Source organism: Cryptomeria japonica, chromosome 3 (genome assembly GCF_030272615.1).
Source record: "Cryptomeria japonica chromosome 3, Sugi_1.0, whole genome shotgun sequence".
In the NCBI taxonomy this organism is placed as follows: Eukaryota; Viridiplantae; Streptophyta; class Pinopsida; order Cupressales; family Cupressaceae; genus Cryptomeria; species Cryptomeria japonica.
The window spans coordinates 253,261,109-253,279,715 of NC_081407.1; the positions used below are offsets into that span (position 1 = coordinate 253,261,109).

The 18,607-nt window shown below is 31.6% G+C and overlaps 1 protein-coding gene across 1 annotated transcript; it reads left to right on the plus strand.

Annotated features, from left to right (window-relative positions):
* The first annotated feature begins 451 nt into the window (after positions 1-451).
* Positions 452-11,667, plus strand: LOC131045673 (peroxidase P7-like). Its single transcript, XM_059217301.1, has 7 exons — positions 452-468; positions 4,902-4,936; positions 9,616-9,656; positions 9,805-10,035; positions 10,725-10,916; positions 11,023-11,188; positions 11,282-11,667. Exons 1-7 carry the CDS (start codon positions 452-454, stop codon positions 11,665-11,667), a joined length of 1,068 nt encoding a protein of 355 aa, XP_059073284.1.
* The last annotated feature ends 6,940 nt before the right edge of the window (positions 11,668-18,607 follow it).

Sequence of the window (18,607 nt, forward strand, 5' to 3'; positions counted from 1 at the left end):
CCTATTGTAAAAATTTTTTAACTTTTGAGGAGATAAGAGACAAGAAAAACAAAAAGAGTGAAGGAACATTTTGACAAACATAGAGATGAGTTACATAAGAACTAGTGTACTAAAGTAGATGTTGTGGTGAATCCTTAAGCTATTCCTACCATTTCTCAAGACATCCAAGAGCCTTGAAGGTCTAGTAGATCAAAAACCCTCTAGCACAACACAAAATTCCTCTACCAAGAGAAGAGCTACATCAAATACTTTGGTGCAAATGAAAATTGTACAGGTACAAGACCCAAAGCATTTACCAAATGAAATAAGGTCAAAATTATAAATATTAAAGATGAATAAGTTGAAACATAAAATTTGAAGAGGAGATAAAAGAAAACCAAGAAAAATCCTCTAGTGGCACCTCTTGATGACCTTTACAATTCGACACTCTTCATAGTGGGATTGAGAAAATATGGGATTATCCAAGAGGCTACAAAGCTTTATCTAGAAGTGACTTTGTCTGATCATACTACCATTCAAAAGGAAATTGTAATAAAAATCATCAAACATAATATGCCGCACAAAGATATAATAGAGAAAGTCTCAAAGAGCCTTGCTCAAGTGATGAGATAGAAAAGTTAAAAGGCCACACAAGTGATTGAATAACTAAGGAAGCAAGCACAAGATAAAGTAAGGCCCTCTATCTCATAGGAGGAAAAGGATGCAGAAGAAGTTCATGTACCACCTCTAGACCACATTGATGAACAAGATTTACAAAAGAAGCAAGCCTATCAAAAAGAATCCATTAATATTTTAAATGATCCAGTAAATTAAAAGAAAGAACAAATGAAAGAAAATACCTCGAATCAATAAAAAGAGCATGTACATAGCAGCATAGCTAAAAGATAAGAAAAGGGGAAAATATTCCTCCTCTATTGCTCAAAATGATTTTGTAAACGATATGTTGGCATAAAAATTACAATTCCTACTAATGATCACTTGCAAATTATTATAACTACCATGACAACCAAGTCAATTTATCCAAAATATCTCCTCTCCACAAGTTGCAACTAGGTGACATATTTCATTCATCTGCTAGAAAGGAGATTATTCAACATGTTGAATGCGCAGAGTTATTGGGTGATGCAATTAGAATATTATAGGAAATATTTCCTAAGGCATCAATCGATTCATCTCTATCTATTGCAAAATAAATGAAGCTTAAATTGGAATCCTTAAAAAATTATTCTTCTCACATTGAGAAGCATACATAACAAAAGGAAATCAAAAAAATAATTGACATGAGGTTATCTATTGCATTTGATACATGTGCTAAAGTGCATAATATTCAAATAGAAAATATAAACAAAAGTAAAAGTTGCTTAGATGATGCAACATCATTGTATCAGTTTTTTTTTATGTGGGCAATTTCAACAAAAGGCATATAAGACCAAATAGTCTTTATTGAGTCTCAAGTTACTCAATTTGAAAACATATATGATATTATGAAGGACAATGATGGTGCTACATGAGAATATATTGAAAACCTACATACTTAGTTGAAAAAAATTCTAGATCAAAAAGAGAAGATCAAAGGAGAGATTAAAAAGATAAGTTAAGAGGTGAGATTAAGGCTAGACTCTCTGACTAGTATTTTGACTGAGGTAGAAAATGTAGTTCAAAAAATGAAGGTGCCAAATACTAGAAATGAAGCTGAATATTTGTATATTTAGTTTGAATGTCAAATTCACATCCTTTCAACAAACAAAGGTGCACTAGGATACAACTCTTTCCTAGTTAGAGGTAATTCATAAGAGCAATTTTTTTTCTATGTAATTAGAAAAGATTGAGGTAGATAAAAAAATTTGTAATCATGTAGACATGCATAAAATAAGTATGGGTTTAGTAGTTCCATTTAGGTTTATCATCAGGCACTATGTGCATATCACCAAGAGCTAAAAACTTTTCTATATTAGTTAAATTTAGGTAACCCAGGCTATCTCTTAGAAGGAGTCAATAGTGGATTTTTACTATTAGGAGGAGCATATTTTTGTTGCAAATTCAGATAGGGACCCCCTACCCTTTGCCCTTGATGTAAAAGGGGAAGAGAATATACTATGTTAATAGTGTTGCCATCAATGACAAAGGTGGATATTTCTATAGATATGAATTAGTATGTTTTCATTGATGTTAACCCATTGTTGTCATTGATGTAAACTCATAAACTACTAAGGGGGAGATTCATCTAGGTAACTTATGGCATGTCAAAGAGAAAGGATAATGTAGTCTTGATATCCACATGTCATCATTGTGGTGCAGATTAACTATGTGGTAATATAGATGACAAGGATTCAATTATAACAATATTAAACACAAGGAGTAAGTACTTGTTATATACAATTGTATCTAATATTTTGAAGTTTATATCTATACTATGTATTCTTAATAAGTTAGGATTTTTATGAGATATATATCAAAGACAATCAATTTGGATGTCTAAGAAAGATGCAATAGTGAGTACACATTTTTGAAGTTATTTATTGTGTTATCCTATCATTTTAACACACTACACATAGTAGTAAGGCACAATAAATTGTCTAAGGCATTAAGAGACTGTCTATTAAGGTTGAGACACAGTCATTTGGTCTCCACTCTTTTGGATAGAAAGATATAGATTCTTTTAGTTGAAAAGTTAAGATGTTGAGATATACAAATATTATAGAGCTTCAAGCCACATATTCTTCTACAAAGAAAGTTAGTGATAAGAGTGTACTGGATTGTACCAAGGTAGAGAAAAGTGTCACAAAAGACAAGTTGGAACACTCTACATTCCACCATATTGGTTGACATGACCATAGAATTTTCAAGATATGTTCATGGATGTATATGGTATGTTCTGTTTATGTTTCAAATGGTGTGGTGTACCTCAAGTTCAATTTCTATAGTTCCTAAGTGACACATTTTGCCTGGTATGCTTTTTTTCACTTGTACAAGTGACCATCTACTTACACATGCATGCATTAATAAATTATTGAAAAGCATGTATGAAGAGTTGTTTGGAAAGGCTAAAAGTGTATGTAGATCTTGATATACAATGTGGTATTCATCTCCTTATGGTACCACAAATAATTCTATATTTTCTCTGTAGGTGACTAATGGGTGATGGGATGATAAGATATTTTTTTAATGATTTTGCCATATTTGTTTGTGTTCACACCACTTTCAGAGTTTTCATTGAGATGTGTTTGGGCCCAACTTCATCCTATCTTACACTACAACATGTCACCTATCCTAATATGTTTGTTTTTTAGCCTATATGTAGTGCACTACATGCTTCATTTATAACCAACTTAATTGATATTTTGATTACTTATGTATTTCATATCGATTAATAATAAAAATAATTCAAATATCACATAAATGTCATTTTGGAGCTGACCTGATTGAGGTTTTGAGACTGTGGTGGATATGTGTGTGTGTTGAAGATCAAAATTAGTGAATAAGGTGTGTAATTTAAGAATCAATGAATGCTGAAGGTAGTGAGTGGAAGCAATTAATGATGTAGAAAATCAATACTATTGAGTGATTAGTGGAGTAAAGCTATCAATTACAATCATTCCCTTTTATTCCAACATTGTACTTCAGGGAGGTGTAGCTTCCTTGGGTTGTAGCCTTAAAACAAAGTTATATATCAAGGAGTTGCTTCTTTCTTGGGTTGTAACCATAAAATGAAGTTGTAATAGTGTTATACTATCATGAGGATAGATTTGGATAGTAGATCTACAAAATTTCTCACCATGGTTTTTTCCTAGTTGGGTTTTCCAATTAAAATTTGTGTTATGGTTGCGTACTTTTGTGTTTTTCTTCTTGTAGTTAGATAGTTGTTTTTGATAAATGGTTGCTAATAAAATAAAAAAATAAATTGTTTGAGTACTAGTTTACCCCTCTCTTAGTGCTCTTGTGTGGTTAACACTTTATTCATATGGAATAAACTATAAACTCAATGATGATTCAGCCTAGTAAACCTTAGTGCAAACTAAAATTTTTTCTCATAACTAATTGGCTTTATCTCTTTTAAAATTTTTATATAAAAATTTGTAAAAGGATATATATACATTTATATAAGAATATGAGAATATCTTAAAATATAAATAAGAGAATACTTGCATATTAATAGAAATGAAAATATATATCATTCATGATAATTTAAATCTTCAATGTAGTATCTAAATGTTTCGCTATCTCATGATAGTATATATAGTAAATGTGAGCCATGCACTTTGTGTGTAATGTATCAAATGCTTATGTACCTATAACATAATTATTTGACTAGAATGGTAGTAAGACTAAATTATTTTTTTATCTTGATTGAATTTGGTAAAGAGTAGAATAGTTTTTCCTTTGTGATTTTTTATAAAAACTTTGCATGAACTCTATGTATTCAAAAGTTTTTATGTGATGGTATAGAAATGCTCTATTGTTGATTAAGTGTATATAATTGTATTTGGAAAGACTATCAATATCCAATTTGAGATACATATGTTTGTTAAAGTACAACCATATAAGTTTACATTCTTTATATTATAAAATCATCGGCCAAAGTAATATAATATCACTGCTTGCACTGTCGATTCAAGGTGGTTGAAGATGCATTCTAGTTAGATGTATCATGCTACCTAGAGGGAATCTAGAAGTTGTTTCATAGATTAAATGAACTAGCATAAAATTAGTTGTTAGATGGCTTGATTACATCAAAATTTTATGACATCTAATACTCTTGTGAATGGTAGGCCACGTCTAGTAGGAAGGTGTGCAATAGACCATTGATTTTTTGTTGTAGGAAAATAATTGATGATTCTCTCCATCATATAGTTGATTGCCAAAGAATTGGATAATCAGAGACAACTTTCAGGATTCCTTAGTTTATTAAGCCTCAATGTATTATCTTTATCTAGTTGTGATGACAAATCCAACCATATTTCATTATTTTGATATTATTTATTTATGACATAATGTTGCTTATTATTTAGTTAAATATTGTTTAGATACTAATGTAATATGATGAAGGAATGATCAATGCAATAAATGATTTTAATTCATAATATTTTTCATGCATATTGTTTTGAAAAAAAGGATATTAGGTGAATTCCTTCTTTATATAATGTAGAAAATATCATATACATTGATGTTTTGGATTAATGAATTAGTTGTGCTTGTTAAAAAATTGGTGGAATAAACTTGATTTGTCTATTCAACTAATGATGACGATATTTTAGATGAATTAAATATATATTGGTATATTAATTTAGCTTATGAAAGAACAATGGTCCAAAAATGATTTTATTTAAGTAAATAATATTATTTATTCAATAAAGGTGAGAATATTAAAAGAAAATGCTATATGAATTAAAATAGTAAAATAAACAAAAGTAATTTATTCAACTAATGAGAGAAGAAATGTTAGACCATTTAATTAAATAGTCAAAAAATATTTAATCAATAGTATAGGAATGATTGAACTTGAGTTAATTATTTAAATCTTATTTATTTAATCAAAGTTGAATCAACCTATTATTATGAGAGTGAAAATATGCGAGAATATTTTCAATGTCTACACACACAGACACATACATATACACATTCTAACATGATATTATATTCTTAATAGTCACTTATGTATTTAAAAAATTACTATCTTTTTAGTTTATATTGACATAATCAATGCACCTTTAGTGTGATTGCTAGTATTACATTGCTATACATAATAATCACTCCATTAAAAAATATAAATTCAAAACATATCTTCTAAGAAAATTCTCATAATATTATTTAAATATTAATAATATGTACCACGTTTACAACTTTGTTATCTTTTACACAAACATCCATTTTGTTAATTTACTACTAAGATATGAATGCTTTTTTAATTCTTAGGGGCTATTATGGATTCTATTTTTTTCATGTATGTAATAGCTATGATATGTTGTAATGTTATGTTCAAAATATAATTTTGGGAAAATAAAGTTGCTTTGCAAGTATCACATTTTCAATATAGCATTGGGCTAGTGCTTTGCATACTATTGTTCATGTACTGCCATCTCTTGTCACCATATATGCTTCTTCTCCACATGGATGCTATCATGGTCATAGAAACAATGTTCATTCTAGATGTGATTCTCATGAATCTCCATGACATAGAAGATATGGCTAGTCTTGTAAGCCTTGTGGCTAGTATTCCACTTCTCAAAATGGGTATGACATTCTTGAATTATGTACCATTGGAAAGCACCCCAAATATACCTTGTTATATCTCCTACTAACATAACTCTTACTGACCAAGAGAAAGAAAATGATAGACACCATTGCATGTTGGGAGCCTTTCCTAGATGGCTAAGATGTCTCAAATAGCTACTCTCATAAATATTACTTTACCTACATAATAATGTGAGAAGTAGTTTTATATTATTTATGAGCTCCCATATTTATTAAATATGATACCATTCTACTACCATTTATATAAACTAACATCTTATATTAAATATTTGAATATGATTCTTTTTCTTAAAAAATTATAATAAACTAATATTAAAAAGAAAATATAACAATCTCTCGTTAACTATTTTTCATCAATCGAAATATTAAACTAACCAATTAACTATCTTTTCTCCCAACAAACTTGATTGGATTTATGACCGACCCATCATCATTGTTTTTCAATCTATTCTTTTTCCAAATCTTCCCTTCCTTGTCGGCAAGGATGGATGTTCTGCTTTATAAAAAGCAGTGTTAAGGTAATATGTCAAGTCAATTTTAAATTATCCTCGCGTTTATTGTATTGACTTTCGACTCTGACATGCTACTCGTTCGATATCACTACCATTTTCCTTTCTCTAGTGTTTCTTTGTTATCAAGGAAGCAAGGCCAACTTTGTAAGCCATTCTTTAACTTCGAAATCAGCAGTTACGCCATCCGGAAAGTTGAATAGCTTTTCAGTAGGTAATCAAGTATTTTTAACCAAATTGATTAGTCTTCACGTCATTAAAACTCCAATTTAATAGCTTCAACTATCAAATACTAATTTAAATATTCTTCCAAAGTTGTTCAAATTAATTTGGACATTGTAGGCCTCTTGTTAAACAGGGAGGTGGTGTTGAGTAGCTTTAGAACCAAGATTGATTTGTATAATCGAAGTTACTTTTTTTTTTTTCGTTTGTCTTCTCTTAATATAGAGAAGGTTGGACTCTTTTCTTTTAAGGAGAAGTTGTTGAGCTAGTGTTAGGTGACTTTTCATAATTATAAAGATAGGAAGATATTTGATCTTATCTTTAGCAAGTCATTCTATAAATGATTCTTCTAGATGATTCTCTTCGTATTCTTATATAAAAATACTTGGTAAGAATTTATAGTATGCAATTTAACTTATAGTTTCTAATTTTAACCCTCTTGCTTATGTTTTGATCAATAATATAGACTTACTAACCTCTCTTTATTATCAATTTTCTATTACACAATTTATTGTTTCATACACATAAAAATGATTCTAATAAAAAAATGAGTTTCATATTGAATAAGATTAATAATTAATGTTTTATATATAGATGTAATTTAACAATCAACTTTTTTTTTAAAAAGGTAGAGTGATCTATTCCTTCCCACATTTAAAATGTTAAAATGATTTTATTGAAAGGAAAACATTAAATACTAAATATGTAAACTTTTTGAAACCTAATCTAAAGTGTATTCTAAGAAGAAAAAAAATGGAATGTTTGTGTCAGTATATAAATTTTAACTTTATATAGTTTAAAACAAATGCATATATTATATGTTTTTATTTATAAACTATTATTATTATTATTTTTTTGCATGATTTGTCTTGAATAGTCTTTAGTTTTTAATAAGAAAATACCTTTATAGTGAGAACATTCAATTCTATTTTTCACACCCCATCAATGTAATAATCAATAGCAATTTTATAATTCATCTATATGAAAACATGATAAATAGCTCTCCTACTTTTATTGGTAATAATTTTCTTTTGACCATTGTACTAAAGATTAAGAATTAGTAGTCAATGTGTTGTATTTAAAACTTCATAGAAATAAGATTGACAAAAAATTGAGAACATCTATATCAGACATTTACATAACTAACACTAAAAAATACCAACTGTTTACACTAAACCAAAGTTGAATGTCCTATATAAGTAACCCAATAAAATCTTTAAAGTAAAAGATTCATTAAATAAGGGATAAATAAATTAAATATTTCAATTCATAGCTTTATGAAAATAATCTACACTCATAAGCTATCGTACTAGTCAATAGAAAAATGTGTTCGATTTGAATATTCTTCATTGATTGAGAATAACATAATATATATATTGTCTATGTTATGTCTATGTTCTCATTGAGATTGATCTATCTAAAGCTCGTTTGGATAATATTTTCTGACAAGTTAATGATAGATCTTGGTGCAAAATTGTGGACTGCGAGGGTATCCTCTTTTGTTGCAAGTATTGTTCTGCTATCAAGCGTTTGGCCTTAATATGTTCACATAGTTCTCTTAGGTAGTCTTCTTCAACCTAGTGAAAGAATGTTGTTAATGACCACCTTACTATTTTCCTTTATGCTATTTTTGAGTATTCATGTTTTCTCTCCTCCTGGTTTAGCAATAGTGCTTGTGAATTTTGCTCATCTCCATTCTATTATAGATTTAACTGTTGATATTGTTTGCCAATTTAAATTTGCTCTTGACAACAACATAATAGATGTTGTCTACAGATCTTCCTTTGTTTTTGCTCCAATTGACAACAAAATGACTAATGTTGTTAAAGTAGAGTTTCTTATATTGTTTCTCTAGCGAATGCTTGCTAGTTAAATGCTACAAACATAGTTCCTAAGAATGACAATGGTATTAGTGTTTCTTTTGCTACTTTTGGTGGTATTGTTCTTTTCCCTAATAATGTTGCTCCTTATAATTGTACTCTAATGACGGAGCCTTTTCTAAGGATCAAAATTGTTTTGATTTTACTAATGGATCTACCTAGACAATTGTTCAATGTAGAAAGGAATCTCCCTTGAATAAGTCATCTTCTCAAGTTAGGGTGGGGAATATATAGTCCTAAAATTCTATTTCAAAATAGAATGTTACTCTTTTTTGGCTCCAGCTCTATTGTTTCTCTATTGGTTGCATTGATTGTTTTGTTGTTTTTTGTTATTTATTTTATTCCAATTCAGTTTTTTGATTGTTGGTGATAGATTAGTAAAGGGTTGAGGCATTTCCCCACTTTATTTAATCAAAAACATAAAATATATATTTTACTATTTCAATTATATCTTGCAAAACTTTCTCTTGTGTCTTTGTAACAATGTTTTTTGATAGTTTTTTATTCAAGTTTGTGATTGATTCGAAGTCATTTCTTTACTTATTTTAATCAAAAACATAAAATAGATATTATAACCAGATCAAATTCTTATTTATCATTATAGATATGTTAGGAACATTATGTTTTTTTCCCCATAAAAGCTTCTATATAAAGAAAATAGCCAGGTGAATAGTCTAACATGCAAACATGACATCGATACCTCCGGGGTCTGTTGAAGTTTTAAAGTGTCGCTTCAATTTACAAATGTTTAGCTATATCATCCCAAGGTCAGTATACTACATATTATGTTAACGTATTTATTATCTTCGTGATGACATAAGACCTATGAACACAGTTATGTTCAATTATAAAAATCCCTCAATCCTTACTCGAAGCTACACAGATTTGCTTGTTTAATCTACAATTGACTATCGTTTGGGGGTGAGCAAATTATTTTCAAGATAAATATGTCTCAGTTCCCATCAATGAGATCGTCTTACTCATTTCTTCCATGTATTACTTTAGGGTTATGTATGTGTGTTGTATATGGCCAGCTTAGCCCAACATACTACAGTACGTCTTGTCCCAATCTCTTGTCAACTGTTAAGTCTGCAGTGAAACAGGCTGTCGCCAAGGAGAAACGAATGGCTGCGTCTCTCACGCGTCTTCACTTCCATGACTGTTTCGTTAATGTAAGAAGTTCAAGCAAGTTTTTCCTCATTATTCTTCTATTGCAGCCCAATCTTAGGACATTGAACTGTTCGGAGGATTGTTTCTTCAAATTTCTCAATTACAAATAAATTCTTCAAGCTTGCTTGAAAATATTTTCAGTGTTTCTGTTATATTTGAATCATAGGTTATTATTGCAATATCTTCTGACTCCTGAATTATTTTTTACACCGCAAATTGTATGCCCTCTTATTTGAATGTTCTAGGACAGACGTACCTTAATTTCTCAAGTTGAATTGAGATTTTCCACTTTGTTTTCTCATGGATAAGTTTTTCATTTTTCAAAAAATAAATGTTTTCTATCTAGAATTATCATCTTCACTATGAAGGTTTAACAATAATATTATGTGGGTCTGAATTTTGATGACAACAACCGCAACGCACTATACCAATACTGATCACACTTCTCAGAACCCAAATTAAGTAGCACCGGACACCTTTCATATTCTATCTTTCAAAATATGGAATATGTTGAAATTTTCTGATGAGCCTTTGTTTTGCAAGATAGGAAGTTTCAGTTCTTAATTCTGTAATCGTGCTTTGCATTCCACTACTTTTATTAGTTCTATGTTCATGCACAAGGTTTTCTTGACTATGATGATTTTGAAGGGTGATTTGCATATTTACTGTTAAATGCATTCTTGTATTACAGGGCTGCGATGGGTCTGTTCTTTTGGATGACTCCCCGACTTTGAAAGGAGAAAAGAAAGCACAGCCCAATATTAATTCAGCTAGAGGATTCCAGGTGATGGACACCATTAAGAGGAAAGTCGAGGCAGTCTGCAGTGGAGTTGTGTCTTGTGCTGACATTTTGGCCATTGCTACTCGTGATTCAGTTGTCGAAGTAATTCCCTATTCTTCCTCTAACGCGCTGAGAAATATCAATACACTTAAATAAGTTTCTATAGTTATGTATACTTAATATAACCTTTTCTAAATTTATTTCCAAGATGGGAGGGCCAACATGGACTGTGCAGCTGGGAAGGAGAGACTCCAGAACCGCAAGTCTTAGAGCTGCAAATAGCAGTATTCCTCCTCCCACCTCAAATTTCAGCCGACTCGTCTCATCTTTTAGCACAAAGGGTCTTTCTACCAAGGATATGATTGTTCTTTCCGGTAATTCGTTCTTGTTTCCTGATAGTTGTTCCACCACAATTACTGTCTTCGAACTATATATCCTGCTTATTTTAACCAACATTCATTTTTCAGGTTGTCATACTATTGGTCAATCTCGGTGCACTTCTTTTAGAGCTCGAATCTACAATGAATCGAATATTGACAATGCATTCTCTGCTTCTCTGAAATCAAAGTGCCCAAAGAAAGGTGGTGATAACAACATTTCACCCTTGGATCTGGAGACTCCAACCACTTTTGACAACAAGTACTACAAAAATCTCATAAGTCAGAAAGGACTTTTACACTCTGATCAGCAGCTTTTTAATAACGGTTCTGCTACTTATCTAGTGACTCTTTACAGTACCAATCAGGACATCTTCTTCAAAGACTTTGCAGCTGCCATGGTGAAAATGGGAAACATAAGTCCTCTTACTGGTAGCAAAGGAGAGATCCGAAAGAATTGCAGGAAACCCAATTGATGGCTACAACGAATAGACGTTTCCTTTGGTAATATATATTTATATGTTTTAGCTATCTATCTATCCATATCATAGACTAGTTTTTCTCTATCTGTAAGATAGACTATAATAAGTCATGGACTGCAGTCACTGATTGCTAGTCATAAAACCAGCATGTCCACCAAAATGTTGTCTGATGGCTGATAGACACTTATTTGTATAAGACTCCGGATATATCGATGTAAGACAGCTCATTACAACCACTACCAAGCACCAAAAAGGGAGTCTTAATGCCGTGCCATTATTTAACATTTGTAGTATTTGTATTAAGAAGGTATCATCCATTATTATCCATTATATATCGTGTCAGCAATCTTAACATTTGTTGCTATATCAACTAATACAACAATTATGGAAGGATCATTCAACATTTACACATAGTAAGTGATAGTAAAACAGTACCAATATTCATTAAATTGTATATAGATATAATGTAAGTTAAAACTTTATTAATTTTTTATAAACAAAATATTTTTGATGTCATATAGTTATTTTAAATAATAAGGTAAGTTTATATCTTTAATAATATCATAATGAATTGTTCCAAACAATTATATGAAAAATAAGAAGATTTGAGATGGAGATCATGGCACATGTAAAGGATAATGCTTATACCTATCATTTCTCTATTCATCAAATAGTTTAAGTTTTAGTTAGCTATCTTGGAATTGTTGGAGTACAAAGAGAACTGAGAATGAGGGTGAATCAGTGCTCAGAAAATCTAATCAACTCAATTAACCTGTTTTGATTTATTTGACTAATCATAAAGAGAAAAAACAACTAAAATGAAATAAAGACAAATGATTCATACAACCACAAAATTTGACACAAAAAATTTCATGAGTGGAAAATAAAAAACACTTGTAAATGCCCCATTGGCTTAATCTAAAGCTTCCTATTTACTAATGCCTAACTAGATGAATGATATGTGTAACTGACAGTACTATCTCTCTGATAGATTTTAGATGCCTCATTGGCTATACATCATCATTTCTTAAACATTGTTTTCAATTCACATATAGAGTATCATCTTTGTTTCCTTTTACAATATTTTTTGAACACACATCACTTGAGTTTCAAAAATAAAAGTGTAGGTAATATAAACCACTGTGCATATATTTAGAAGACACAGTGATATAGAGTATAAAACTATTTTTCAATACACTACAAGTTCTTTACAAACTACCTCAAAAATGCTTTCAGATATAGATGTAACATGAGCAATAATGCTAGTTACAACACTGAGAATAATGATTTTATACAAAGTATGAAACAACAAGAAGATTTTTTTCTTTTTTATTAACAAACACCTCTGAATGTCTTCAATGTATGATATAAAGTGTTCAATGTCCTTGAACAGAAAGAAAATTGTCTTCCTCATAACTATCCTTAACAAATAACATAATGTAATATGCTAAAATTGAAAAAAACTGTTATCTACTAACTACATCCATACTCAGCTCAAAAGAATTACTAAAGTTATTACATAATAAAATGCATGCTAATCCAAGCTAGGTTTACAAACCTTTAACCCACAAGAATCATAAATACATGAATATCCATAACAAAAAAAAGAACTAGGATTCAAAACTGTAAACTTAACCACACTCGATCCCTTAACACTTTGTCTTAATTAACAAAAAAATAGCGTGCCTCCTCTTGGAACTGGAATCATCATGCCCATACTAGGGTTCACAAATTTTGACATAAGCACATAAAAGTGACAAAGGTTTAATCAAGAACTCAAAGATGAGTTAACAAAAACAACTTGTAAGTTGTAATACTCGACTAGTTACAATCATAGACTTAGATTATGAGCCCAACAAAAGAAGAAACTAGACAAGGATTTATACAAAGCCAAGAAATATAACTAAAAATTATTAATAGATCAAAGATAAACAATGAAAAGAAAGAAGCACTTAACAAAAAAAAACCCTTTTACGATTTCTAGTTGAAACAAAAAAAAACCACAAAGATAAGGAATTAGATTACAAGAGATTCATCTAAAAAAATTGCAAACCACTTGATGCTACCCTACGATATAGAGAAAATATAATTACCTTCCAACTAACTCAAACAAACTTTCAAAATTGAACTTGAGCATGTGTCAATGGTGGTTGCTTCACAATTAGGCCTACCGCCTAGTAGCCCTTCAAACGTGTCTAATAGAGCATAACTTTCATTGTAGACCTCATTTGCACCAGAAAAAATAGTTTTAGATACCCATTTTGCCACTTCACAACATATCCAATTTAAAGGTAGGGTTGTTTTAGAATGAAAGCCTAAAAAATTGACTCCTATTTCGGCAACTAGGGTTGATTAGGCCTATTTTACAAAGCAACCTAGTCTTTATCTCCTCCCAATTTTTTAAATTCAACTCTTGAGCCTTGGGCATGTCATATGGGGTCTGAAATGACCAATTTCATTATTTGGAACCAACACCAATTCACCAAATTGTAAAACCCTACATGTCTACCGAGTCTTTCTATGCCTAAAACATAGAGATATAAGGCTAGGGCTACCTCAAACTTGACACAAACACCTTGCTATGCTACTACAACCTGAAAAATATTAAAATAAACCATAAATAACTCCATTACATCAAGTTTGAGAGTTTTCCAAATGTGGAATGGGCTTCAAAATAAGTTTTCTCCTCTCAAACCCTCAAAACTTAGGGTTTTTTACTGTTTTCGATAAAATTGCTCTAACTTCCACAAGTCTTAACAAAAATGGACCAAACCAATCGTAAATAATAGTATATTTATGGTACCATCAAAAAAAAAAGTTTTACATCATATATAATTTGTACAAAGCTGCACAAGTTGCTGCAACAACAAAAACAAAAGAAAAAACACAGAAAATGGAGTATGTTTGATATGATTTGATCACCAAAACATGAAACACCTTGTCTATGAACCTTACAAGGAACATTTAAGCCTTTTTAAGCCAACAATAATTAGTTACAACTAACATTTTAATTATTTGACCATTCAACTTCCATATGCAACCAAAAAATGCAAAGTTGCATGGCAATATTTTGACAAACATGACAACTTTTTACAATATTTGCCATATGGAACAAAAAAGACCTCCTAAGACTCAAATACAACACAAACAAGTTAAAAATAGTCTAAAAGACCTTGTTATATTATCAAACTACAATATTAAAGAAAAATTGACAAATTTGCCTCATGGAGGCATAAACCCAACTAGGTGCTCTTGCACCATACTCCCCAGGCAAAATTCACTCATTATCCTTGAGGATAGTGTTGCAAGGTAGGTACATGTTTGACCATGTGATTCTCTGACCTCCAAGTGTTTTCTCCACCTGGTAAACCCTTCCAATGGACCAAAAACTAAAAATATGGATCATCACTTGTCTTGTTGAACTCTTTTGTATCTTGGTAATGCTTCAACTGCAGAGACCTACTTGATGGATGACCTTTAGCCTATCCTCCACCCGAGAATGATGTTAAGTCTGCATCATCACCTACAACCATATCTCCTCCTACCTTGGAATTAACCTCCTTCTTCTTTACCTTTGGTGCATGCTTGAACTTTCTTTTTTCCCTTGTAGTTTTGCTTTGATCTCATCACCTTTCCTTTATAGCTCTTCCATATAATGTTTTTCCCCTATGTCTATTTCTTGCTCAGGTATACCAATCTCTAATATGACAGAATGATCAAAATACCCTTTTGAAAACAATGAATAGAGGACCTCTTCCATCATTAAAACAACATTCCCTTTAAGCCCATATTGAACCTACAAAATTAATTCATCGTTGAACTTTAACTCAATATCATTTCCCTCCAAAGTCACATCATTCTTCATGGTTGTTGTCATAGTGTCTTCATGTTTAGTAGTGGCTGCAATGTCTATGTTTTCCTCTTCATATACCTTTATAAACTCTTTCTAACCTACCCTCATCACATTGGCTTTCTCGGTTTGTCCTTTATCCTCTTCTTTCAAGGGTGTCAAGGTATAATTTATTCCATCCTTTTCTATCTCAAAGGTATTCCTTCTACCATCATCCATAGCATTCTTATCAAATTGCCAAGACCTCCATCACACAAATGGTATACATCCATGGGTAATACATCACATAAAATTCTATCCTTATACCCTTCTATGATGAATTCCACCCAACTTTGTTCATTTACTAGAACATATTGACCCTCATTTAACCAAGAGACATTTTAAGGAGTAGCATGTGGTATTCTAGGCAACATAAGTTTATCAACCATCTCAACTGAAACCAAATTATTTGTACTCCCTAAATCAATTACAACTTTACAAACCTTACCCAAGCATTTACATGTTGTTTTGAAGAGCGTCTTCCTTTGTGATGGCTCCTTCTCTATTGGTTCTTTTATGAGAGTTCTCCTTACCATTAGTTATTCACCAACTTCTAGAGTAGCATGTTGTGATAGAGAGTTTACAGTCCCATTGTCCTCTTCTTGCACCAATTTATTTCTTCTTTCTCCTCCATGTGAGGTAGAAGCCTTTCCTTCATTACATTGCCATTCTTGGTGGCCAAACTTGTTACATTGATAGAAAATTCCTATGAATGCATTAGAACATCTTTTTTGACCACCAAATCTACCTCTAAAGCCTGATCTACCTCCTCTAAATCCACCTCTTTGATCACCACCTTGGTGTTTGTCCTTTCTTGTATCTTCTTGACTTTCATAGGAGTTCCGTGAAGTAGAAAATGAATCTTCCCCTGATATTGCTACCTCTACCCCTATTTTGTTTTTCCTGCCTTCTTTTCAAATTCTCTTATCCCCTAATAGTCAATTAAAAGCACTCTTCCATCATTCTAAAGTTGGCAAGACACAATAAATTTGTGATATTTAACCTTAACCCATTTATAAACTTTTCTATATTCTCAACTTCATCCTCAAAATGACCTTCTCTAATGCTCAACTTATGAAAGTTCTATGTGTAAGACATGACATCGATCTCTTTTTGTTTGCTATTTTAAAGATTTTTAAAGGTTTGAATTGAATAGTCACTAGGTAGAAATTGTCCCTTAACTTTAGACACCATCCTATCCCATGAATTGAATTTTGCTTTTCCCTTATTCACTCTCTCTTTTTGCACATAATTCCATAAAGTTGAGGAAAGGCCTTTCAACTTTGTTTTACTAAATTTCACCCTTTGTTCTTCTACTATGTTCTCATACTCAAAGTAGTTGTCAAGTGATGAATACTAAGAGGTGGGGATGAATTAGTATGCCAAAAATCTCTGTACTTAACCACTTACATAGTCTAAAGATAAACCGGTAAAATAGTCTAACAGACAGACCGGTTACCACACATGCAAACCAAAATGCGAATAAAGCATTCACCCACAAAAGCAATACAACCATAACATAAGATATTTGATGTGGAAACCCAATTGGGAAAAACCACGGTGAGATGGAACTCACAAGTCACTATCTGCAGAATAGAAACTGGATCGATTAAGGTCAGACTGGTTAAGGTCTTACAATGTTCTTCACCAGAATAGATCCTGTTAGGAATCTCAATCTCTGTTAGGAGATAAGTCCGATTAAAGACTACCTTGTTAGAGGATTTTAGATTCACTCAAGTGAACCACCTTGTTAGAGGATTTTACAAAGGCTTTGAGGCCTACCCGGTTAAGGGCTATAGACTTGTCAAAGATGTGAGTAACCAACAAGTGTTTGATCTATCTTATAGCAAAGACTACTTGATTAGATCCACTATAGTTCACTGCTAACGCACTTCAACATTACTTTGGTCTTCTCTATCACTTTCTGCTTACAACTCGATCTTCTCACATAAGATCGCTCTTACAACAACTCCACAATCACCTTAAACCCTAGCCACAACATAAACCCTTTCAACAACAACAACAACTCAAAACCCTAGACATGATGTCCTTTTAAAGGAATATGATTTCATGTCAGTCCAATAGGATTACATTGCAATTTCCTAGGTTCAATGAATCTAGACATACTCAGTAACACGACACAAAAAGCACCGTCAGTGTGTTGGCACCATCAATCAATTGGTGGGTTGGTAACTCATCACAGAGTATTACCGGTTCATAAAAAATACCGGTTGGAGGTTTGGGAAAAATGAAGACTGGTAAGAATGTGTTGTGCCGCTTTTCTCCCTTGTACAGGTTGAGATCCACAAATCACTTGGGGTCGTCATGCCACTTCAGACTGGGAAACACATTATGCAAAATCATTAGTCTAAAGACTAGAATACAACATACCGGTTGGAACACATATCGGTTGAGCTCTAGCTCATACATACAAAGGGGATCTCAATACAAGTGTGTGTCCATCAATGACAATCAAAACATAAACATAAAAAATTCCAACAATCTCCCCCTTTGGCATTGATGGAAACACTTAGGAAAGTAAAATTTTGACATCTAAGTGTTTTACAACAAAAAGTTGCGATTGACAAAATTGCTCCCCCTAAGCATATACACCATCCCTTAATCAACATAGTGTATAGCAATTTTGCATACAGAGCATAATCATTGAGACATCAAAGGATATAGCATATATCAAAACATATATCAAAATTTCAAAAACAGATGCTTCACCCTATTTGTCTTCAAAATAGATAGAGTACTTCTCCCCCTATATCAGAAGATCAAAATTTTCAAACCAAAAATAGATACTTCTCCCCCTTTGCCAACAATGACAAAGTATCGCTAAACAACCCTATTTCCATATATATATAAAAAAGTTTATGACAATAATGAATAATACTTGTCAAAAACCGATTTATAGTCCTACAAAAATTGTTTCATGGATAGAGACCAGGACTCAAGTAGGGAGGTTGCCACTTCTTTTTTTGTTTGCATTTGGGATACTTGTTCCTCCATGGCATAAACTATGCTCAGTTCCTGCGTGAC